The sequence below is a fragment of the Choloepus didactylus genome, chromosome 21, assembly GCF_015220235.1.
Source record: "Choloepus didactylus isolate mChoDid1 chromosome 21, mChoDid1.pri, whole genome shotgun sequence".
In the NCBI taxonomy this organism is placed as follows: domain Eukaryota; kingdom Metazoa; phylum Chordata; class Mammalia; order Pilosa; family Megalonychidae; genus Choloepus; species Choloepus didactylus.
Genome location: NC_051327.1, coordinates 30018912 through 30045563, shown reverse-complemented (window position 1 = coordinate 30045563; position 26652 = coordinate 30018912). Strand labels below are relative to the sequence as shown.

General features: G+C 42.1%; 1 protein-coding gene and 1 pseudogene across 1 annotated transcript; one reads left to right on the top strand and one right to left on the bottom strand.

Moving 5' to 3' along the window:
- Window positions 1-4624: 4624 nt before the first annotated feature.
- LOC119517632 lies at window positions 4625-9258 on the bottom strand (annotated as a pseudogene).
- Window positions 9259-10582: 1324 nt separating this feature from the next.
- Window positions 10583-18572, top strand: ZNF597 (zinc finger protein 597). The gene is given in 8 exon segments (XM_037815302.1): window positions 10583-10705; window positions 10849-10937; window positions 11748-11874; window positions 13520-14349; window positions 14351-14416; window positions 14418-14478; window positions 14481-14628; window positions 16466-18572. Coding segments are annotated over 7 exon segments (1368 nt in total). The 5' UTR covers window positions 10583-10705; window positions 10849-10904; the 3' UTR covers window positions 16569-18572.
- The last annotated feature ends 8080 nt before the right edge of the window (window positions 18573-26652 follow it).

The following is a 26652-nucleotide window of genomic DNA, read 5'->3' as shown; positions in this document are numbered from 1 at the left end:
AAGTGGAACTGGGAGCAGCCCTTGTCCAGGGCCACCTCAGCTGTCTCTTGGCTTTTTTTGGAACCAATGCCCTGACCCCCGATATCCCAACTTCACAGAGATGTCTTCCAGGAACAGGAGTATCCTTACATGTGCTGTTGATGAAGACCTGCAGGACACACGGACACACACACACGCACATGCACACACACACACACACACAGAGCCCAGCACATGCACAGACCCCTGCGGCCCACCCCACAGTGTCCCCCTAGTAGCCCACTCCCAGGGTCCCGGGCTCACCATGGCCTGGGAGAACCTGGGCCACCGAATAGTGACAGAACAGGGTCTCTGATCTTGATCCACCCGGGGTTTCTGATGCTCAGCCAGTTCCTGAATTAGCCTCACAATGTCTCCAAAGTCCCTCCTGGCCTCTCAGATCTGCAAAGAAGCCACCCCAGTCCCTGCTGTCTGGGACCAAAGTCCAGAGCCCCACCTGCATGCCACAGGACCAAGCAAAGGGCAACCGGGACCCTTCACAAGGTCGACAGACTGGCACCCTGAAAAGCCGAGGGGTGCAGGCAGTGGGGCCGCCATGGGCTGGGAAGAGGGGCCTGGGCTCCAGAGACGGTACAGCCCAGAGGCTGCAAGATATTTTAACAAATTCAAGGCCAGTTTGACAAGGCAGTGAATGGGACGGTGGCCGAGCTTGAACATTGGATTCTCTTCCTTCCTCCTTCCCTCACTTAAAGAGAGCCAGCATTGTGCCAGGAGCTGTGGGCACAGGTGGGGCCTGAGATGCAGGCCCTGCCTCTGAGGATCTGTGTGGTCATGACATGGTCTGATAGGGTGGCAGCAGCGGCAGGGACAAAAGGCAATGGAATTTCTGGAATGAATATTTGCTGTGTCTGCTATGCGCTAAACACTGCTGTAGTCCTTCCTATCTGATCTCAGTTACTTTCCCAACGACCCTGAAAGACAGGTATTGCTGTCCCCGTTTTCACAGACTGTGACATACCCCTGCAGGGCCTTTATATCCTGCAGAGTGAAGCTTCTCTCCCCAGCAACAGCCCTGAGCCCCCACCACAAAAGAGGAAAGTACGGAACAAACAAACTGGCTCAGTATTAAAAGCTAAGATGCCTTCCTTGGGTCACAACTTTTCTGACTCATGCAGGAGGACAGCTGAGTTTCTTAAAAGGCAGAACCTGAAAACACTTCTCATAGGGTCCCAGAAAGAGATCGTGAACAAGCACACTGCATGGCAGATTCTGTGGATGCCCAGCAAACTGAGCAGCATCTGCTGGCCTGAGAGGCCCACGGGTCACACCGGAGCACTCCCAGGAGAGCAGCCGTCCTCCGTAGGGGATGTGGATTATTCCGATTCACTGTTCTGAAGTGTTTATTCATATCTGCATGAATCAATCCAGTACAACCAGGAGATATTTTGCTTCCAAAGAAATTCCCCTTTGGTGTAAAATGATGCAAGTGTGTTATTTGGATCACCAAAGATGACATTGTGTCTGCAATTAGAACCAAATCAGAAGTGGCAAAGGACAACTGTGTGGCCACGTAGCCTGGTCTCAGAGAGTCAAGGCAGTGCATTGAGAGGGTCTGGTTCTCCACTAACATCATCAGTGTTCCCTGAGCCTGGGTTTGCCAATCAGACTACAAGAAACTGATGCTTCACCCAGGATGCTTGCGTGCTTGCTTATGTTACAGTGACTGGACACTTGTATGCTTGCTCCAGGCCTCCTTCCCCATGAGAAGCCTCATGATTAGTAGAAAGTTCTGGGTAAGCAAAGTATCAGAGGAAGGGGAGGTGGAGATGCTTAAGGGAGATTTTTACATGTGCCACGGTGCTACACAACAGACCTTTATCTAGTGTCAGAAAAGCTTTTCCCACAAGACCAGTATTCCTTGTTTCTGAGCAGTGCTAGAAGAACTTCCAGCTCTTGCTGGTTCTTGTTTTTCTTGGTTCCACGAAGACTGGTTCCCTTCTGTAAACTGTGCCGTCATTAATCTTTCAAGGCCCTGATTTCCTATTCACACCAAGAACACACGCTGCCCTTAAGGTTACTTCTAATTTCCACAGAAATCTGATTTTATCCCCATTTTCCTAGTTTAATTCTTAAAAGATAGTCTTATTTCCCTCTTCCAAGTTCTTGGGAAACACCACATTACAGTAACCTAGATGTATCTGATTGCTAAAGCACTGATATAGTAATTTTACTTAGAATTTTTTTTTCAATTATAAAGCTAACACTTTTTGAACACTTCCTTTGTACTGAGTAGTATTTAATGTATATTATCTCATCTAATCATCTCAAGAATCCCATGAGGTAGTTGCAATCATTTTATTCCTATTTTGCAGATAAGGAAACTGAGGCTTAGAGAGGTTAAATAATTAACATTAACATAAGGTGTCATAGCTATTAAACTGTGAGGAGCAATTTCAATCCAGCAAGCTAACTCCAGAGCCCTGGCTTAATAACTCTGCTAATTATGAAAGTAATATACACTCACTGTAACAAATAAGAAAAATGTAGAAGAGAAAAGAAGAAAGACAATCACTCAAAGACAGGCAGTTGTTCAACATTAGTATGTTTCCTTACTGCTTTTGTTTCTGAGGCAGCTGGAAGCAGATACCATGAAATGGTTTGGCTTGAACAATGGGAATTAGCTTAAAGTTTGAGGCTGAAAAAATGTCCAAATCAAGCCATCATCAGGGCAATGCTTTCTTCCTAAAGACCGGCTGCCAGTGATCCTTGGCTTCTCTGCCACATGCAAGGCACACAGTGGCCTCTCCTGGCCTCTCCCTTCTCTTCTGGGGTACGTTGCTTTCAGCTTCCTGCTTCCATGGCTTTCTCTCTCTCTTTCTGTATTCATTCCATTTATAAATTAAATCCCATCCCGAATGAGGTAGGTCACAGCTTAACTGAAGTAGCCTCATCAAAATGTCCTACTTACAATGGGTTCATACCCACAGGGATGGATTCACCTTAAGAACATGGTTTTCTAGAGCACTTACAGTTCCAACCCACCACACTGCTCTTTTTGATACATTTGAAATAATTCTGATGGTACTTTATGTACAATTTGGTATCTCATTTCTAACTTATAATGAAAATATTTCCCTATGTTATTAAAAACACTCAAATATCATCTTAAGTGGCAACAATAAAATTTCTTCCTGGGGAGGAGGAAAAATATTTACACATTAAGTTATTTCCAATTATTCTTTATTATAAATAGTTCTGCAATGAACATATACATTATAAAGCTTTCTTCATTTTTCAATATATTTCCTTAGATAATGTGGCACTGACGGACAGTTGTGCTCCATGTTCACCTTCTCCTTTCTTATCATTGTAATAAATCCTGCTTTTTTTTTCAGCTTCAGGCCATCCAGAATAAATACTATGCTTCCTAACCTCCCTTGAGCTGTGACAGTGTTAACATAATTATAGTTACTGAACCATCATCTAAATGCTTTCTAACTTTCTCATATATTATAATGTAGCCAGAAGCAAATACCTGGAACTCACTGAAATATAACCCGATGCCTGTTTCTTTAATGTTGATACTATGTTTTGAAACTGCGTAACCTTTACCCCGTAACTGGATAGTAACAAGACAACTCATGACTGGCCCTGCTTGTACCCCTGTATTAGTTAGGGTTCTCTAGGGAAACAGAATCAATGAGAGATATCTATGAAATGAAGTGGGATCTTCGACGAACGTGTTCGATGAACTCCTCAGGAAACGAACCGGCAACTCTGACGAACTCTTCAGGAAACGCTTCACTGCACAGCCAAAGAAGTGAAGGTCCTCTATCTGTCTGGTTTATAAGTCTCCAACTGATTAATTGGATTAAATCCAGCCAATTGCATTCTCTCATTGTGGAAGACATGCCCTTAGGTGAGTCATCAGTCACAGCTGCAGTCAATTGACTGATGATTTAATAAACCAGCCTGTTGGTTTATTAACCAGACACAAACATCCTCACAGCAATTGTTAGGCCAGTGTTTGCTTGACCAGACAGCTGGATACTATCACCTGGCCAAGTTGACACATGAACCTAACCATCACAACCCCCTTATCTTGTTTTGCAACCCTGAAGTTGGGTGCTCCTGAACATAATTCACTCATGATAATTAATGAAGTAACATGAGCCAGCCCAGAACTGACCGCCTTGCTCATCATCCCAAGCCTGCCTGCCTTTGTCTGAATGCTATAAAACACTAAAAGTTTCTCCAGTTCAGGGAGACAGGTTTAAGGTCCATAAGCCTTTTGATCTCCTTGCTTTGCACTTAGCAATAAACTCTTTCTCTCTTCAAAATCCCGGTGTCTACTGACTGACTCTGTGTGCATCAGATGAGGACTCACTTTTGAGCCGTCACAGATCTAGGTGTGTGGTTGTGAGACCACGTGACTCAGTTCTAGCTAACGGATGTGAACAGAAGTGACAGGTGCTACCTCCAGGATCTGTCCTTAGAAGGAAGGGGTGTGCACTCCCATTCCCCTTCCTGCCAGATGCAATGCAGATGTGCTGCGGAGTCATACCAGACCACAGCCATGAGAGGAAACACCTGAAGGATTGAGGAGCACAGAGCAGAGGGAGCTGGACAACTGCCAGGAGCACAGCCATCATTCCACCTGGGCTCTATGTCAGAGAGAAATAGATTTCTGTTTGTTTAAGCCAATGTTGTCTCAGGTTTCTTTGAAGAGCTAGTGAAATCAGATGCCTAATTAATGCAGATGGAACTTTAGAATTGGATTTACAGGGTCAAATGGCGTGGATAGTTTTAAAACTCCTGATGCATACAGTAGGGGCAAATTACAAAAGAATATACTTATTTACTCTACAAGCAAAATGAAAGCACTTGTTTCAGCAACACCCTCTACCATACAGTGTTAATTTCTTTTGAAAGTTACTGAGAGGTCAAAAATGGCATATCTTCCAAGTAGGTTTCCTCTGACTATGAGAACATCGTGCACAGGAGGAAACAGAAAGGCTCTGCCTCACTCCCCAGAACTCCTCTCCCCATTCAGGCTGGCTCAGAGCCTCGTTTCTACAGGTACAGCCTTTCTGTGTGCCACAGGGGAGAGAGAGGCGAGGCCATCACTTCACTCCCAGCCACCTCTTCTGTTACTCTTAGGCTGGTGGATCTCGGACAATTTAACACCTGATCTCAGAACTCTCAATCTGATGCACGTTAAGCACGTCGTCCTCTAACCTACTATGGAATCCATCATCTCTTCTCCATCCTCACTGTGTCTAACCTGGATTCTCTGTGGATATCATTACTCTCTCTATTCACCAGAATTAATCAGCACCATTATGCTGAGAATCTTTCTTTGGAAGCATCTCTGGCCTCAGGCACTGAAGAAGAATTCTGCTGGAGTTGACAGAGAGCAAAGCCACTTTCTGGTAAGGGGATTAACATGTTGGAGATACAGTTTAGAGCACGGAGCCTCTCTGTGATAGGGGGTCTGCTGTCCAACTCGAGGTGATCCTAGCTTCACAATCATGAGAGCCTCTAGTTATTGGTGAACGTAAAGTTTGCAGGTATGAGCTGCAGTCATTTTCCCTTCAGTAAGAGATTGGATACTGCTGAATGTCAGTTTTCTAACTGCTCATTTAAGGTATTCTGGACACTGGTGAGAAAAACTGCCAAAGTTGGGCAGAAAGACAATCTTATTTATCTGGAGCCCTTGAGCGCACCATGAGAAAGCCCTGCCAATTTCCAAACAGCAATGACATCTCATGAACGATTCACTAAAGGCCATAAGGAGCAGAGACATACTTTAAAAAAATTTCCACTGCTAATTTTATTCACCAAATTAAAATATACCAGACTTCTGCAAAAATCAACAGTTTTAGTACAGAATTAATAGCAAATCCACTAAAATGTTTTCATCAATGAATGAAGCTTATCCTATGAATATAACTTCTTTCAGCTATATATATGTCTTTTATTTTTATGTTCTGATTTTTTTTTTAATTGCTGGAAAGAAAACAAAGTCCTTAAGATAGTGGCTCTCCTGACTTGGATGTGTGCATTCAAACTCATCCTCTGGGTTTCCTTGGTGGCATTACTTTGTCTGTAGAGCAGGGTCTTATCCTGAAAAAAATACCACTTTATGGTCTCGCTAAATTGGTAAAGCCAATGCCAATGCACGGTAATCAGTACTCTGTCTTCACCTTGAGTTATTCATGAAATGGTTTGGTTTCAATTTTAAACATAATCTGGAAAAAGTACTTCAAATGCCCCAAAAAGTTTAGATGAGGGGAAGACAGCAGATCTAGCAGGACTTTGGATTACGAGCAGCTTCTAGAATTCAGACACGTGCCTCTGTTGACTCCCTGGCACAGTTTCTGCCGAGGTCCTCTAGAGCACTGCTGCTCCTTGGCCCTGAGGGCTGGAGGCCAGTTCAGCACTGAAGAAGCTGCAGTTGGTGATCTCAGTGACAAGTGACAGCCCAAAGCCCAGAGACTTCCTAGAGTTGGCCCTTTTCATGCAGTCTCTGTAAATAATGAACTTGTTGAGTTACTTCTCCTTGAGGCTCCACAACTTAGTCAGCCATCTAAGGTGACGCAACTATGAAGTACATAGGGGCACCATTCCTTCAATGCCTTTGAGTTTTCTAGGACCTGTGAGCTGAATGGGTTTCAAGACCTGCCTTACAAGACATGAGAAAAATATTTTGCTTCCTCTAGGAGGTAAGCCCCATTACTCAGTCTTTAGTTTAAATGATTCACCATTAATCCCAAACTGTTTGAATAGACGTCTGTGGTCATAAAGAACCAAGCAAAGACAGCTTCCCAGGTAATAGTCACTGCTGTGATGGACCCTCCTGTTGTGCTCCACGGACCCACCATACAAAGGCCTGGTTGACAATATAAGGTCATTCTTGTTTGATTTATTTCCATCTGAGAACCATTAAGTGTTTTGTCCATTAGCCTCAGGAAGTTGGCTTCAAAATCTCTGAGGCCGGAGTTATGATTTCTGGCTTGGATCCTTTGGACCTTAATGGGTGGAAAGGACCAGGCACTGGCACAAGAAGTTGCAGCCCACAAAGCTCAGGAAGTGCATCTGGTGGGCGCTTCAGAGGCATGGGCGGGCCATCAGCAGCAGCATCAGTGGTGATGGTGGTGAGCGCAGCTTCTGTTCCCTCCTGTAGTCTCCAGGAAATGCCTCCTGGGCTATGACCTCCTCCTCCCAGCTGGATTTCATCCTTGCTAATGTCCTCTCCGCGATGCATGGGCTAGGGGTGGTGCTGGGGGTGGGGGGACGCTGGTCTGTGACCAAAGCCATCTAGACACTGCTGGGCTGTTCCAGGCAGGTCATTCTCTTCCTGAGTATGGGGGGTGGGTGGAGGGTGAAGGAGTTGGGATGGGAAAGGGGGTGTGGGATGGGGGTGAGGGGAAGGCAGAGGAGGAGGAGGCTGCAGTGACAGCCACAAGCTCTGCACCCACCACTGGACTCTTGCCAACATACTTATTTTTAAGTAATAAAAAGCAATACCTTCTGGGAAAAACACTAAACCTGGTGAGCAATGCACTTTGGAAATCATGTTAAAAATCACCAAGGAAAATATATATACTTAAGAGTCAACAGTGGTGATCTCTGGGTGACAGGAATGTGGTGCTTTTATTTTCTAACTTTTTAATCTGTATTTTCCAATTTTCTAAAATGCACATATACTTCTTTGTAATAATAAGAATTATTTTTAACACTTAAAAAAGATGATGTCATTGTTAAGAGGAAGCCAATATTTAGCTATAGGAAGAATTTCAATACAGATTATCATCATCATCACATTAAAGGCTGAAATGGAGAAATCTGGCAAAAGGTTGTGGCACAGGGGATTTTTTTAAGTTCTGATGATTAAAATCTGTCACATGAACATGTAACAGATATATATTCAAGCATCTCTAATTTAAAAAAATTGAGTTAGTCACATAATTCAGTCTTATTCTTTCAATCTTGGTCTATCTTGGACTTTGTATCTCATATTTATTTTTAGCAAGATTCCAAAGGTTCAATTCCTCTTTCCTGGTGTTCTTGTTTAATTTTGATAGTTAGCTCCTAGGAGGTCTAGGGAAGATTTTGTTTCCTCTATTTCAGGAATAACCCTCTCTCTGGCTATCCATTGTGTTAATACTGCAAGCTTTATTTCTAGTTATCAGAAACCGTATTTATTTCTTTGTAATAATGGGAACAGGATTCAAAGGAAAAGGCCTTGTAAAATCCAGATCAGGAGACTCTGAGCCCAAAATGAGCTTTCCCTGAAATAAGAATACCGTTAAATATATGCAGGAGGAATAGAAGCAGAAGAGAGAGGAGGAGGTTGCCCTACTTGAGTCTCTGGGATGAGCATAGGCCTCCACAGAGCAGACTGGGCTCTTAACATTTATGCTTTGAGTTGTCTGGCCTGTTGGGAAGTTCGCCTTTATCATTCTTCCACTCTTTCCTCTTAGCACCTTTCTACTTCTTCCTGGGACAACCATTCCCTAAATACCTCTTTTGTGACTCATTCCCACAAGTCTTTGCTCTTAGCTTGCTGTCAATAGATCCTGTTGGTTCCTATCTGATATCTATTATACTTCCCTCTTTTGCTTTTGCAACAGATGCCTTATTTTGTAGATACTTTGTCAGGGGAGGCTGGGTCCTTCTCCCATTGCTATGGTGGGTCAAAATCAGTCACGATCATCTTTTTACTCTTGATAATGATTGAAGGACATCTTCTTGAGGGCTTGGGGAAAGGTTTTCCTCCTTAATAAAGACAAATTTGGAAGAAAACATTCCTCTTCTTAGCTTGACATCATCATGTCTGCATGTATTGTCTCAACTTGTTGTCACCTTCACCAACATGCCAAGGATGACAGAAGAGAAATATGAAAGCATTGGCTTATCAATGGTGTCGATAAGCCACTGAATTAACCAACCTGTAACTGCCCTATCTTTGAACACCTTTTGTTGGGTTTTCTGTTACTTGCAGTTGAAACTGTCTTTATCTGATATTCCATCAAATTCCACTACTTAATTTGTCAAGGCTGATAATACTGTTTTAATGACCACACAAACATCCAATGAGCAAACCTTTTAGGTACAGGCACCTGCCCAGCACTAGAATACGAACATATATATATTGAGACCCTTTTCAGAATTTTCTATTCAGATACCTATCTGTATTAGTTAGGGTTCTCTAGGGAAACAGAATCAACAAGACATATCTATAAGATTTTATAAAAGTGTCTCACGTAACCGGGAGTGTGCACGAGTCCAAATTCCATGGGGCAGGCAGCAAACTGGCAACTCCAATGAAGATGTTCGATGAACTCCTCAGGAAATGAACTGGCAACTTTGATGAACTCCTCGGGAAACACCTCGCTGGTTAGCTGAAGAAATGAAGGTCCTCTATCTGTCTCGCTTAAAAGTCTTCAATTGATTGGATTAAATCCCGCTGATCACATTCTCTTATTATGGAAGACATGCCCTTCATTGATGTAATCAATCACAGCTGCAGCCAATTGACTGATGATTTAATAAACCAGCCTTCTGGTTTATTAACCAGCCACAAATGTCCTTGCAGTATTGGTTAGGCCAGTGCTTGCTTGACCAGACACCTGGGTACCATCACCTGACCAAGGTGACACATGAACCTAACCATCATGCTATCCTTTATGTTTTCTTCTTCTTTTTTTAAAACAAAGTTTGTAAGGTGGCAATTTCTTTCATTTACATTATCATATCTTTGAAAGTACCCTCTGAGGTAGCCAAGAGAGCTCTTGGTGGCTGAGGAAAGAAAAGTTGCAAATTGACTAAGATCACCCAAGCAAGTAGAGGGAAGGAGCACAATTTTCTAATTCTAAATCTCTACAATACGGCACCCAGTCTAGGTAAGTAGGAAATATCTGGCACTGGGGCAGGTCGAATGAGAGGTACTGGAGACACAGAACGTCTCGCAAAGCAAACCGCTGGCTCCCCTCCTGCCTGAGGTCCGCTCGGGCTCGGCTGAGCCTCGGCCGCCAGACAAGACGCCCCTAGAACCTCTTGGGTAGCAGACTGCAGTCTGGACAACGCCAGTTTGAACTGTGTAAACGCAGAAGGCACTCCTCTACAGTCCCGGCCCCACAATCCGCCGAACACCCAGCGGCCTGCTCACGCCGAAGCTCCGAGCTCTCATCCTCTTCGCCCCTGCCAGACCCACGTTTCAGGGTAACACGGCACTGCTGGCCGAAGCCACATTTCGTTATCGACTGTCTTCGGGGTTCCAAACTCTTCCTGTAGTCCCACTTTCCTTCCTCTCGGAAACAGCACCTCCCTCGTGCACCGCACTTCAGCTGCTCCGCAGGCTCGAAGCTCATCGAGGAGACCCAGTCGACGGAACCGGAAATACTTTCTTGGAGAGGAGGAAAAACTACATCTCCCAGCATTCCTAGCGCTTTTTTCCTGCCCTCTATTATGGTGCTCGATGGTCAACGCTGAAGAAGGACTGCCCCTCTGATCAGGTCGACCAATCACAAGCCAGGATGGTGTACACGGCCGGGGGCGGGCCGCTTCCGGCGGTTTTCCCGGCAGCTCCAGCGTGCGGGAGCATGGGAGCGTGGGAGTCTGTGCGGCGGCCGCTTTTATTGTTGCCTCTTGGTGAGGCGTCGCTTTCTGGGGTTTCTGTCCGGGTAGGACGAGGCCTTCTAAGGTCGTTAGCCCCAGAGCGGTAAGTGGGGCTCGGCTGACCGGGCGGGGTAGGGGAGCAGTCGGCTTAGGTCTTAAAGGGGTTGGGGAAGCGAGGGAGCCTGGGGGTGCGTGGGAGTTTGCGGCGGTATTGGCTCTTCTAGGAACTGTTCTCTCCCCTGCCAGCTTTGTCCTGATATCCCTGTGGCGGCTTGAAGACACCCCCTCACCCCACCCCTCAGATGGCGTCCACGCCCCCGATGGCCGGGGCCCAGGTGAGGCCGGTCCTTTCTTGTGCAAGTTCCCGTCTTCTAATGCACGGATCGCCCTTTCACCAAGTTTAGTTTCTGTACCAGGCGCAAAGGAGAAATGGTTTAGCAAACTCTTCTTTTTAGACCACTGGTTGGGAGCAGTGCCCTTTGGAGGAGTCTATAGCAGATTTTCTCAGTCTTTCTGGAATGCTTCTCAGAATTCAGATTTCTAGGCTTCACTCTACACTGTTGAATCAAAACAACAGCAGATATTCCAGATGATTCTTATCACACCAGAATTTTCTTACTGATTTATAGGACTGGTAAAATATAGGGGAGGAAGAGTAGGCCTAGATGAGGTGCTATAGGATGCTTAACAGTGAGTGTCATGGGTAAGAAGGAGAGAAAATAGAAAAGGGAAGGATATTGGGAGAGCCCCAGAACCTCCATCCTTTTTGTGACTCTTTTAACTGCTCAGACTCCTTTCTCTTAGCACATCCTTATTTAATGGTTTCTCTCCCCAAGAGTTGTTCCCGCATCTTTTATCTTCCAGGATAGATTACACCATTTTCACAGTTTACTGTCTTGGTCCTTATTCAGTACCCTCAAAATTTGTCAGTTTTTACTTTCTCTCCCCACACCCCATCCCCAGCCCTTAGGACTCACTATACTCCACACCCAGCACTAAGATGCATTTTACCCCAATCCCCCCTTCTGTTTTGGGTTTGATGTTTCTAGCCCTTACCTGCCTTTCTGACTGAATAGGGGTGGGGTGGGGTGGGGCTGGTGGCTCTGAGATCTCTTGTACTCATATGGGATGTACTGTTGTTTCAGGGACCAGTGCTGTTTGAAGATCTGGCTGTGTATCATTCCCAAGAGGAATGTGTGAGTCTGCACCCTGCTGGAAGGTCCCTCAGCACAGATGTTGCACAGGGGTGTTTGGAGGATATGGCTTTGCTGGGTAAGGGAATTGGTTTTTGTTTTCCCCTGCATTTGAAACTTTGGTGGGTTCTAGATTAAGATTTCATGCCTCATCCACATTTTGTTTTGGGGGAGTAGAACCTATCCCTGGGTGTTTTATGTGAATACAAGAATTTGCAATGGAGAGCAAGTGTCAATGTATGAGGTGACTTTTTAAAAGAACAAAATCTAGTCTAGTACAGTGATTGTGTATTTACATGAGACTTGGTAGTATTTGATAATCTTTCCAAATACTTTCACAATTTTCAGTTTACTTGGGAAACCAGTAGGGTAGGTTACTGTCATTTGCTAAAGATTTTTAATTGATTTACTGTTAAGGTGGTGTATGCCTTTTTCTAAGGGAACCATATGCAGAAATGTTTCTTTGCCTGAGTAGATTTTATCCCTGACTTGGGTTGAGTATCTAAACTATCCCATAACTCATATTTTGTGCCTTCCATTTTTCTTTACCATATTGATGATTGCTATTTTAACATTCCTTCTGCTAATTTTATCATTTGTGTATTTCTGGGTCTGTTTCTATTGATTGTTTTTTCTCCTAGTTATGGGTCCTATTTTTCTGCTTCTTTACCTGCCTGGTAATTTTTGATACATTGCTGGACATTGTGAAGTTTATGTAATTGGGTGCTGGATTTTGTTGTATTTAAAAAACACGTATTTGTGTTTTTTGTTGTGGGGTGCATTAAAGCTACTTGGGTTCAGTTTGATCCTTTCAAGTCTTGCTTCCTTCTTTGCTTTGTAAGGGTGAGTTCAGGTCTACTTTTTGACCTACAGCTAAGGTATTATCTTTCTGAGAATGCTACCTGATGCCTAGTGTGTTAGGAGGTCTTTAACTTTGGTGGAAACCTGAACTATTGTGTGAACTCTGGGTATTGTTCTTTCTGTTCCTTTTCAGTGATTCTTTCCCTGGCTTCGGGTAATTTCCTCTCATGCATTTGCAGATCAGTACTCAGCTGAAGTATTAAGGAGATCCCTGTGTAGATCTCTAGAACCCTCTGTCTGGGCAACTCTCTCCACTCTACTATTTTGCCTTCAAACTGTAGCCACCTTGGTACTCTCTTTTCTCAAATCAGCAAAACCACTGGGTACTGTTTGGGTTCCCAGGGCCTACACTGTAGCCCAGAAACCCTTTCCTGCTCTGTTTCGTTGGAGGAGAAGGACCATTTTGTATCCATATACGGGCATTATAAATGGTACAGTAGAAAAATACTCGCCCTCTTTTTTTCTTGACAAATATGAATTCCAATCACTATTCCAATTGTGATGGCTCAGCTGTCACTTGGGATAGCTTAAAAAGATTAAAAGCTCCTAAGTTCTACGTGGACTAACTAGAAAACCCACCTCCAGACAGTGTCTACGAGGACTGCTCTCAGCACATATCCTATCACACCCTTACTTGGCTACAGTTACTTTTGGCTCCCTCCCCTTGCAGGCCACGTGGAACTGGATCCTTTGGGAAGCCAGGATCTGCCGACTCCTGATTTTGTATGTAATCAGTGTTCTCAGTTATAGGACAACCCATCCACAGTTTCCTGGTCCTCTGTGTATCTTTCTTAGCTTGTTCTTTCCCGAGCATCACCTGAAGGCTTTGTCTATGTTCTGCTTTGTTTTGTTTTTATCAACAGGAGGGGAAAGTGAGTCTGAGATGAATCAGCAGTTAAGTCTAGAGTCTATGGAACTTGAAGAGCTTGCCTTAGAAAAGTACTCCATTGCTGTGCCCCTTGTCTATTATCCAGAAAAATCCTCTGAGGATGAAGTTGAAAGTCCAAAAGGGACAATATCAGGTGGAACATCTACTTGCCAAAAAAGACTCATAAGCCTTTTAGTTACCATTGAAAATCATACCCCATTAGTAGAACTATCACAATGTTTAGGAACCAGAACACTTTCTGAAATCCTTGATTTTCCCTGGGAAGAAGCCAAAAATGTGTATAAGTGTCCTGAATGTGACCAAAGCTTCGGCAATAATTCATACCTGGTTCTGCATCAGAAAATTCATTTGGAAGAGAAAAAGTATGAATGTGGTGACTGTGGGAAAATCTTCAACTGTAGAGCCAACCTGAGGACACACAAGAGAATCCATACTGGCGAGAAGCCATACATGTGTGGCGAGTGTGGCACCAGCTTCTGCCAGCACTCTCATCTGTCTCGGCACACGACTATCCATGTAAAGGAGGAACCGTGTATGTGTGGCATGTGCGGGAGAGGTTTTCTGTGGCTCCCAGGATTGGCACAGCATCAGAAAACCTGTGCCGCAGAAAAGGCCCACATGTGTGCTAAGCCTGGGAAATATTTTGGTCAGAAAATGGATCCAGCTTTGCATGAGAAAATGCACACCCTGGCACCCCAGTACCCGTGCACACAGGATGGGAAGAACTTGGGACAGTCCCCACACCTTAACCTCCCCGAGGAGGAGGAGGAGGGCTCCGAACAATTCAAAGACTGTGGGGGAAATTTACTTTCATTTCTCAAAATTCAAACCTTTAAAATGTCCCAAGTGTAAGATGACCTTTCTTCATTATCTCTGAGCTTACTTCCCATTGGAATGTTCATATGAGGGAGAAGCCCCGGGAGTGCAAACACATGTAAAAAGTTTTATTTTGGACTCAGAACGTGCCTGCCACTAGAAGAGCCACACAGGAGAGGAACCATTTAAATGTGCCGTGTGTCGGAGAAGTTTCAGGTTGAAGACACATCTCATTATTCATCTGCGAACCCACATGAAAAACACCATGTAAATAGAACACATTTTTATCAGTGCTTGTGCTTTTTAGTGTTCGTACAGTGGGGATCAGTTACTTTTTGTGTCAGCCCTGTGCTAAGTGCTTTACGCTCATTACATGTATTATTTCAGTTTTATAACTGAGGATACACGCTTGATGTCACAGGGCTAGTGAATGAAGCGAGGATTCTAGGATGCTGACTCAGTTACTGTTCAAATCCTATGTTTATGAACCTGGGAAGGATAGAACTTTTTTTTTGTAATTCAGTTTTCACTCAAGTGAAGGTTTTTGCTAGAGTTCTTTTAATTTTGTTTACTCGGTTTTCAAATAAGTTTTGGAAATAGGAGAATTTATTTATTTATTTATTTTGCCAGTTCTGCAGATGAGAGTATCTAGGAGAGTAAATACTTTTATATGTTTTATACTTTTTTTTTTTGCAATAGCTATTTGTAATATTTGAACAAAACTATTATTGTTTTACATGTGAGTTTCTAAAGGATTTTGGAAGCCTCTTATTTTCTCTGTAAAAAGTTCCCAGATGGGTGGATTAGATAGTGTCTTGGTGGCTGTTGATAACCGTGACTTTCCTATTCTCAGAGCTGATGCCCGGGGCAGGTACTGGCCTTTGTGACACGAGTGTTTGCAAGGTGTTTGGGCAGTCTAACCACAGCCCTTCTCTGGTGCTTGGGTCGGGGGAAAGGTATTGACAGGTGGTAGCAGAGCCTGTACCTCTCAAAGGCTACCCTTATAAGGGAATTTGCCTCCATATCTCTATCAAAACACATTATGTGTCTTGGGCTGTATAATAGTAACTGCTTAGTGAGCCCCCTAGGTACTTCAGGTACAATACCTAATATAATCTTCAGACTAGATCTGTGCCAGGGAAGAAACTCTCCCCATTTTATAAGTGAGGAGACTGAAGCCCACAAAGGGTAAAGTCAGTACCTTGCCCGAGATACAAAAGTAGTAATGAAGTGAAGTTGACATTCGAACTCAGGTCACTCTGACAACAAAGCCATGCGTGATGTGGCACTGCATTATTTATTGGAATTCTCACCACTTGTGAGCACTGCAGGCAGCTGGTCATGATGGAGGTTGTCCTGTGCGCTTGCATCTCAGATCGCCTTTGTGCCTTATCCAAAGCCTGACTTGGGTGTACAGTTATAAAGCAGCAGAAAAGCTCTCCAGGACTTGAAGTTCAAATCTGCATACTCTTATGAGCAGATCAGAGATTGCAAACTCTACAGAGTTAGTCCTCAAGGTTTTAGTTTGGTTTTGTTTTTTAAAAAATTTTTTCCTCCCCATCTCCAAAGAAAAATACTTAGTGAAAATTGTTAGGGTTTAGCCAGAATACTTGGTCTTTATTACCTATAATTAAGGTTACAAAATATCATTAAATAGAATTGATAATTAATAGCAAAGAGCCAGGGGATTTTGTAAATAGACACTTACATAGAATTTCTCTTGAATACAAAATCGGTTGTATACTTTTCATCAAAAAGCTTTTGATCAGAATATGAGAATGGTCTTATGCTATTTAAATGTACATTATAAAACTATGGTATTTGCTAAAATGGGATTATCACTGGGAAACCTCATGAATAAAAATAAGGTCTCTATAGGCCTAACTGATTGGAAGGTAGTCCCCGGAACATGTGGTCCTTCTACAGAGCAGCAAATTGAGAACTAAACGTACAGAAAGATGCCAACTACTGTGCTAAGCTGTTAACCTGATTAGAGGCAGTAGGGTGCTGTTGGTGAGTGAAGACAACCAAAACCAACAGCCCTAACCCAGCTTACCCACTCCTTTTCCCTCTTTTGTCATTCTCGTCTTTTTCTTGTCTGCAGATCCACAATTGAGACCATGCACTCTGTATGTCACGGTCTTTGCTTCTGGTGTCTCCACTCTCAGGATAGAGGCCATCAGTCAGCCAGAGCTTCAGGGTCTTGAATCAAAAAGTGAGCCCTTCTGGATTTTTCTTAAGCAGGTCTCTCTGCCTGCGGTGCTTTAAATTGTGTAGAATACAAATCTCCAGTTAAATTTCCTATTAGCCAACTCAGGGATATAATGATCTTTGTTAAATGTTAGCTAGGGCACTATCCCTGCTCTTCTGCTTCTGCCTTTGGTGAGAGAAGCTGGCACAGTGCCTCAGCACATATTACGGGCTCTATAATTTAAGTTAAAGGCTGAATAAAGAGTTGCAGGGTGGTGAATGAACTTGGAAAAGAGGCCCCCCCAGCACAGCTCCTGCAGAAAGAAGGGAAGAGTACCTTAGAAGGCACTTGGGCAGAATGGAGCAGACATAAAAGATGGAAGCTATCATCCTTTCCGTGCTCGTAAGAAAGTATATAGGAGCAAGGACTCTTATTCTTCCCCACAATGTGGAAATTCATTTTTCCAGATGAGGCTTCCTTTACAATTAACCTCAGTTTTTTGCAGTTTTCTTTTTTCTCCAGATTTTGGAAGATTGTGCCAAACCTCAATAAAAGATTAGAAAAATAGCATCTTCACAGAAACATTAACATATACATGTGTATAACTAAAATGACTTTTGGGTGGTATATGTTGTTAATAATTGCTGTGCAGAAAAAAAGGGAGGGGGAACAAAAAACCCTGAGTGTTGGTTACTGTGAAAATGGCGACTAAGAGTTGATACCTCATTGTGCACTTGTACCTAAACAGATTTGCTGGGTGTAATTCAAGCTGCTCCGAGCCCAGAAAGTTGAAGGAAAAGGTCAGTGTCAAGCCACTGAGACTCACACTATTTTTATGATGATGGCTTTTTAACCTATTTACAGTGCCAACTGATGGACATAGATTCCACAAGATTGCCATTAATTTAGAGATATTATTAGCTTACCGCATTAGGTGCTATTAACAAATACTGGATAAAAATTTATATGGGGATGTCAAACTAAATGTAAGACCTTATTGTATGAACAATTGGTTAACTACATTTTGCAGCATAGACTTTTACTTTGCAGAACAGAAAGTTTGTGTTGAAGAAACTAACTCGTGAACAAATTTCTTGTTTTTTGTTTTTGATGCAGTGAACAAAATGTGTACCAAGTCCTTAACATGGTTCCTGCATATCAGGGTCTGCTAAACACTCATCAGTGCTGAAAGACATCATTCCAATGGAATTCGGATGTCAGGGTCTTATATTTTGTGTTTTAAAAAATTGTGGAGTTTATTTTCAAAGGAGTTTCACTCAGAATAGCTTTTAGATCTCTGTATCTTCAGCTAATGGTCTATTCACATCTCCCCAGTTAATGCTGAAAGTGACTAACCCAAGAATTCAGAAAATTAAATAACATTTCACAATGTTATTTTGAACTTTTGTCTTTTGAGATTCCATATAATTAAGTGGCAGTGTTCTGATGACTGCAGCATAAAATTTCATGTAATCTGAAACTTCAGCTTTTGCTCAAAGTTATCTGCCAATTTACTGCATATGTGGACAAAATGAGAGCATCTTGTTTATGTGAACGAAGAGTCTATTTTGAATTGTTAAACTTGTTATCCCTGTGGGATTTCAGTAGGAAAGTGTTTTTGCTTTGACCATCTGTTTTAAAAAGTAACCAAATTATGTTCATTATAAGTGCATACCTGTTTCAGTTTTATAGATTGGGAAAGCTATTGATCTGATACCAAGATGACCATTACCCAGCTTTCAAAGCTGTTTTTTTCCTTTTCCTTTTCAACTGTCACTCCTTTTATTAACAGTCTAGGGCAGAGGAGGACACGACATGTTTATTTCTATAACCTGAGAAAACGCTGCAGTCTCCAGTTCCTTTGGATACCTCAGAAGTATGTTATATGTGTAGTTCAACTGTTGAATGTTTTAATTTTATGTTTTTGATGTATTCTCATCAGTCTTACCTCTCGATTGTAAGCTCTCAGTAGGCAGCAATTATGTCTGAGGTGCAATTTGGTGTTTAATAAATGCTTTTTGACGATGTTGGTAATGAGGTGGGTTTTGTTTTGTTTCAACACTTCAGTGACTTTAAGTATATCCACTATGAATTTTGAAGACTGGCGGGGACTGTGGTTTGGAGAGGAGTGTATATGAACGGCGCTCAGAAAAAAATCATGGCGCTATTCCGGGAAGACAGAGCACAGGCGTCCATTTCCCATCCAGTCTTTGCTCCGCGTGGGTCGCCGCTCAAAGGAGTCAGGGCTAGGGAGGGTTCAGGGCTAGGGAGGGTGCGGCGAGGACTCCCAGCAGGCCGCGCGGCCTGGGAAAAAACCTCCAGCTCCCCGGCGAGGCCGGCCGGCGGAAATACCAACAAGCTGAGACGCGCTAGAGCGGCCCGCGCGGCTGGGAACCGGAAACCACGCGCTCACTTCCGGCAACCTCAGGGCGGTGCCGGGCACCTAGGGCGGATGGTGGTGGAACGTGAGGACCCAGCCGGACCATCCGGCTGCGCTGCCCGCCCAACCCACCACCGTCCGCTCGGCGGTCTCCGCGGAAACCTGGCGGTGGGGGGCGGGAACGTCGTCGAGGCAGCATCTCGGGACTTGCCCTCCGCACCAGCGGGAGGATAACGCGGGTGCACCGACTGCGCTGCAGGCAGGAGAAGAGCCGGTGCTACCTTTCCGGCCGTGTCTCCGCTTTGACTGCGAGGAGACGCGGACCTGCGCTGCGTCTGTGCCTCCGTCTTATTGAAAGGGTTGCTGTTTCTCACTCCGCTCTGGGTGGAGTATAGACGCAGCACCTCTTCTGCTTTCAGTGTACCTCGCAGCCGAATTCTAACGTGCTTCTGGTTCCTGGGAGTGAATCCTGGGCTCACCTGAGTACATCGTCTAACCAAACGAATTTAACCATTCCCATCGCTACAAAGAACTTATTTTATCTCTAGCCTAGATCTCTCCTCCCCCATGCACTCCAGGTATCTACATTCAGGTGCCTACTAGAGATCTTCCTTTGGATGCCTCTCACGTATCAAAACTCCAGTGCCCAAAATCAATGTTATGCTTTTAGCACCTGATCTGTTTTCCTCCAGTATATGGCGCCACATGCATACAATTGGAAATGCTATAAACAGATTCTCTCTCCCTTCCCCTCCACATCCATTCAATCAATTCCACTGGATTCTGTGTGTATGTTTGTGTGTGTGCAAGTATGTACATATGTATATATCTATATAATTTCAAATATGACTGCTTTCTATCTCTAGTGTCCCCACCCTTCTCCATCGGTACTCTTCAGGGTGACTCACATAGCCTGCCAACCTGTCACATCACTATTCTCTGCCAACACAGCCAGCACATCTGATCATCCACCTTGACATCTATCACTGGCTTCCTGTTGTTTTTAGGCTAATCAAAATCTGCAACATGGCTTTCCTGACCCTTCATGACCAGCGTCAACTCCAGCTGCTCTCCTCTTTATTGTAAACGTCAACAACTCCCTTTCAGTTCATCAAATACACCAAGCTCCTTACTTCCTCAGGAATTATGCACATGCTTTTCCTTATGTCTGGTGCATCTCCTTCATACAACCTTTATTTTTTTACCCCTCTCCCCACCAGCACTTTCCATGCTTGTAATCTAACAGTAATTTTGTAATTAATTGTTTAATAGCTCTTGGAAGGCAGGGAACAGGCACATGATAGGTGCTAAAAAATATGCATTGAATGAATGACACATCTATGGATCTGTCATTTTCATAGCGTCCAATGCAGCCGAAGGACAGAAGAAAAAAGTGTAAAGGACACCAGAGCTGTCAGTGACAACAAGCAGGATGTGTATCAGGGAACAGTTCTAGAGAAGCTGTTAGGAGCTTCTAAGAAAGTTATTAAGAAAACTCTAAGAACTTAGAAAGTCCCCAGGATAAAAATATGTGATTCTCTAAAGGCTTGAAGGGAATAATTTTTTGAAGATACACAATTGCTACAAGCAATTGGTTCAAAGGAAGTGAGGTAAAAATTATGTCTGTATTTCAAATAGAGTTTTGTTGAACTAAGAGAACAAAGAAGGGGACTTGAACAAGTTGGGACTGCATCTTACTGCCTTGAACATTCTGGGCATAAAGTGTGAGTCATTAAGGTGGCTCACGTCTCTTGTATAAGGAAACAGAGGGACCAGAGGTTGCCTGGCCAAATAATATCATTTTCTATGTTTTCCCCATTCTGGAAGATGCCCATGGAATACTCTCAGTGGGAGAGGGCATATAAGCACCCACAATGGGCAGAATGGTGCTACGTGTGAAGGCTAGGATGCCCAGGGAATTCCGAGAGAGGGAACTGGTAATGTTCTGAATACCATGGAACAAAAGGGACTTGGCCAGCAGGTCCACATTCCTGTTACAGGTGATGTTTCATTTGACTGACTTGGCTCATAAGTCCATCCATCAACCAAGCAGTGGCCAGGAGGATGGAGTAGACTGGTTTGCCAGGTCCAGTTCTTGGGCACATTCCTGAGGCTGGGCTTGTGGTCAGTCCCCCCAAAACTGCATGGACTACCTGTGAGGTAAGAGGTGATATCCAAAGGATACTTAAGATACTGTTTCAAGAAGAAAAGAGTAGGGTGCTGGGGTCAAAAACAGCAGGTAAGGAGGGTCGACCAAGATGGTGGCATAAAATGCTCAAGGGGTGCCATTCCCCCAGAGAATCTTTGAATGAATTAGCAAAAAATAGCAGAGTCTTCTTCCTTAAAACTCTAGAAAACAATTAAAGGTTTGCAGTAACTGGGTGAGTCACAAATCAAGAAAGTACAGCTTTAAAATGATGGGAAATGCTAAAGGCATGCTTACTGGCCATTCACCACCCCCTCCCTGATGTGTTGTGGAGCCAGCATGCAGTCTCATTGTACATCCCTGACCCTATTCTGGAGGGAGCAGAGGAACTCCAGGGCACATATTGGGGGGCCCCTGTATGTCCATGCCAACGTACTGGGTGACAGTCTGAAAGACTGAACCAGGAAACTCATCTTGAGATCTCCATTCCTGAACATGGCTGAAGGCAGAAGCAGCTTGCATACAGCTAAAGCAGTGTAAGAAACAATTAAGCCAAAGCAGTCTGGGGAACATGATTACCAGCTTCAACACATACAATTGAGCACCCAGGAGGGTGCCTAGACATATAGTAGTCAAACTGTCTAATACCAAGGACAAGGAGAGAGTTCTGAAAACCACAAGAGAAAAGCATCATGTTATGTACATTGAGAGAATAGGGAGAATCTCTTGAGAGAATAGAGAGAGTTCAATAGAGGGAATCGAACAAACCAAAGTTGTTTTTTGGAAAACAACAATAAAATTGACAGACCTTTAGCTGGACTAACAAAGAAAAAGGGAGAGGATGCAAATAACTGAAATCAGAAATGAAAAGAGGAATTACCACCTACCTAATAGAAGTAAAAAGGATTTTAACAGGATATTATAACCAATTGTATGCCAAAAAATTGGATAACCTACATGAAATGTACAAATTCCTAGAAACATGCCAACTACCTACATTGACTCAAGAAGATATAGAAAATCTTAACAGAACAATACCAAGTAAAGAGCTTGAATCAGTAATAATAATAAAAAAAACCCAATAAAGGAAAGCCCTGGATCAGATTGTTTCACTGGTGAATTTTACCAAATATTGAAGAAAAGAGAACACTTCCTAACTCATTTTGTGAGGTCAACATCACCCTAATACCAAAGCCAGATAAAGATATCTCTAGAAAATAAAATTACTGACCAATATCCCTTATGAATATAGATGTAAAAATCCTCAGCAGAATACTACCAAACTGAATCCAGTAGCACATTAAAAGAATTATACACCATCAACAAGTGGGATTTGTCCCTGGTGTGCAAGGGTGGTTCAACATAAGAAAATCAATGAACATAATACACTACATAATAGAATGATGGGGAAAAAGCACACGATCATTTCAATAGACACAGAAAAGGTAGTTGACAAAATCTAACACTGCTTTTTGATAAAAACACTTAGAAACCTAGGAATAGAAGGAAACTTCCTCAACATGATAAAGGGCAAATATGGAAAACCTACAGATAACATCATACGTAATGGTGAATGTTTAAAGCTTTCCCTCTAAGATAAGGAACAAGACAAGAATGCCTATACTCACCACTGTTATTCAACATTGTTCTGGAAATTCTGGCCAGAGGAATTAGGCAAGAAAAAGAAGTAAAAGTCACCCACATGGGAAAGGAAGAAGTAAAACTTTTCCTACTTGCAGATGACATGATGCTATATATAGAAAATGATAAAGAAAATCCACAAAAAAGCTATTAAAGCTAATAAACGAATTCATCAAAGTGTCAAGATATTAGAGCACTCACAAAAGTTAGTAGTGTTTCTATACACCAGTAATGAACAATGGGAGGAGGAAATCAAGAAAAAGTTCATTCACAATACAACTAAAAGAACCAAATATCCAGGAATAAATTTGACCAAGAATGTAAAGGATTTGTACATGGAAAACTATAAAACATTGCTAAAACAAATCGAAGAAGACCTTGATAAATGGAAGGACTTTTCATGTTCATGGATTTGAAGACTAAATATTGTTAAGATGTCAATTCTACCCAAAGTGACTTACAGATTCAGTGAAATCCTAATCAGAATTTCAACAGCCTTCCTTGGAGACATGGTAAAGGCAATCATTAAATTTATATGGAGGGTTAAAGGGCCCTGAATAGCCAAAAACATCTTGAAAAAGAACAAAGCTGGAGAACTCACACTTCCCAATTTAAAAACTTATTACAAAGCCACAGTAATTTAAAAAAAACTCACATGGTACTGGCACAAGGACAGACATATAGACCAATGGAATTGAATCAAGAATTCAGGAAAAGACCCTCACATCTATGGCCAATTGATTTTTCAAAAGGGTACAAAGTCCATTTGATGGGAAAAGAATAGTCTCTTCAACAAATGGTGCTGGGAAACCTAGATTTCCATATGCATGAAGGTGGACCCCTACCTCACAACATATTCAAAAATTAACTCAAATGGACCAAATACCAAAATATAAGAATCAAAACCATGAAACTCTTTGAAGAAAACATTGGGAAGTATCTTCAGGACCTTGTGTTAGGCAAGGTTTCTTAGACATTACACCAAAAACATGAGCAACAAAAGAAAAAAATAGATAAATGGAACTTCACCAAAATTGAAAACTTGTGTGCATCAAATGACTTTATCAAAAAGTAAAAAATATTTGGAAGCTACACATCTGTGCCAGTTTGTATGTTTATGTCCCTCAGAAAAAGCCATATTATTTAATGCATTCTTGTTGGGGCACATGTATTAGTGTGGATTGGGTTGGAACCTACTGGTTCGGTGGCCATGGAGATGTGACCTACCCAACTGTAGGTGATAACTCAGATTGGATAATTTCCATGGAAGTGTGGCCCTGCCCATTCAGCATGGGCCTTGTTTAGTTTACTGGAGCACTATATAAGCTCAGACAGAAGGAGCTCATGGCTAGCTGGAGCTGAGACAGACATTTTGAAGATGGATGTTGGAAGCTGATGCAGACATTTTGGAGAACGCCATTTTGGAACACAACCTGAGGGCAGCAGACACCAGCCATGTGCCTTCCCAGCTAACAGAGGTTTTCTGGATGCTATTGGCCATCCTCCAGTGAAGGTTCCCTTTGTTTATGGACACTTTATGGCCTTAAGACTGTAAATGTGTAACCAAATAAACCCACTTTTTTTTTAATCATTTTATTGAGATATATTCACATACCACACAGTCATACAAAACAAATCGTACTTTCGATTGTTTACACTACCATTACATAGTTGTACATTCATCACCTAAATCAGTCCCTGACACCTTCATTAGCACACACACAAAAATAACAAGAATAATAATTAGAGTGAAAAAGAGCAATTGAAGTAAAAAAGAACACTGGGTACCTTTGTCTGTTTGTTTCCTTCCCCTATTTTTCTACTCATCCATCCATAAACTAGACAAAATGGAGTGTGGTCCTTATGGCTTTCCCAATCCCATTGTCACCCCTCATAAGCTACATTTTTATACAACTGTCTTCGAGATTCATGGGTTCTGGGTTGTAGTTTGATAGTTTCAGGTATCCACCACCAGCTACCCCAATTCTTTAGAACCTAAAAAGGGTTGTCTAAAGTGTGCGTAAGAGTGCCCACCAGAGTGACCTCTCGGCTCGTTTTGGAATCTCTCTGCCACTGAAGCTTATTTCATTTCCTTTCACATCCCCTTTTGGTCAAGAAGATTAAACCCACTTTTATAAAAGCCAATCCATTTCTGGTGTGTTGCATTCTGACAGCATTAGCAAACTAGAACAATAATATCCAATAAGGGTTTAATATCCAGAATATATATAAAGAAGTCTTACAACTTAATAACAAAAAAGACAACTCATTTTTAAAATGGGCAAAAAAGACATATTTCACAGAATAGACAAAAATGTATGATCCATCTATATGCTATCTACAAGAGACTCACCTTAGACTGAAAGATACAAGTAAGTTGAAAGTGAAAGGCTGGAAAAAGATATTCCATGCAAACAGTAACCAAAAAAGAGCTGGGGCAGCTATTGGACTAAAAAGACCTTAAATGCAAAAAAAAAAGAAAAAAAGTTATGAGATAAGGAAGGCCATTATATATTAATAAAAGGGGCAATCCACCAAGAAGAAATAACAATCATATTTATGCATATAACCAGGGAAGTGAAAAATATACATTGCTACAATAATAGTTGGAGACTTCAATACACTACTCTCATCAACAGATAGAATATCTAGACAGAGGATCAATAAGGAAACAGAGAATTTGAATAAAAGGATAAATGCACTAGGCCTAACATATAAAATATTGCAGCCCCTAATAACAGGATATATATTCTTTTCAAGTACTCATTGATTGTTCCCCAGGATAGACAACATGTTGGGTCACAAAACAGGTATCAATAAAATTTAAAAGGCTGAACTTATACAAAACATTTTCTCTGATCATAATGGAATGAGGTTGGAAATCAGTAACATGGAGAATGGGAAAATTCACAAATATATAGAAGTCAAATGATACACTCTTAAACAATCAGTGGGTCAAAGAAGAAATTGCAAGAGAAATTAATAAATATCTCGAGACAAATGAAAATGAAAACCCAGTATATCAAAACTTACAGGATGCAGCAAAGGCAGTGCTGAGCAGGAAATTTATAGCCCTAAACACATAAAAAGGGAAGAAAGAACTAAATCAAAGACCTAAAGAACAGCAAAGTAATCCCAAAGCAAGCAGGAGGAAAGAAATAGCAAAGATTAAAGCAGAAATAAATGATATTAAGAGCAACAACAACAAAAAACAATAGAGAATCAACAAAACAAAAAGTTGGTTCTTTGAGAACATCAATAAAATTGACAAACTCTTAGCTAGACTGACAAAGAAGAAAAGAGGGAAGTTGCAAATTAATAAAAGCAGAAATGAGAGGGGGACATTACTACTGACCCCACAGAAATAAAACGGCTCATATGAGGATACTATGGCATATCTGTACGTCAACAAATCTGACAACATAGATGAAATGCACGAATTTCTAGAAACACACAAATTATCTACACTTTCTCAAAAAGAAAATAGAAGACCTCAACAAACCAATCATAATAAAAGAAATTGAATCAGTCATCATAAACCTTCCAATAAAGAAAAGCCCAAGGCCAGATGGCTTCAAAGTCACATTCTGACAATCATTCCAAGAAGAATTAAATAACAATCTTGCTCAAATTCTTCCAAACAATTGAAGAGCTGGGAATAGTACCTATCTCATTCTATGCAGCCAACATCACCCTAATACCAATGCCAGATGAAGATATTACGAGAAAATTATAGACCAATCACTCTAATGAATATAGTTGCAAAAATACTCAACAAAATACTTGCAAATCAAATCCAATAACACATTAAAAGAATTATACACCATGATCAAATGTGATTTATTCCAGGTATGCATGGATGGTTCAACACAAGAAAATCAATTAGTGTAATACACCACACTAACAAATGAAAGGGAATAAAACACATGATCA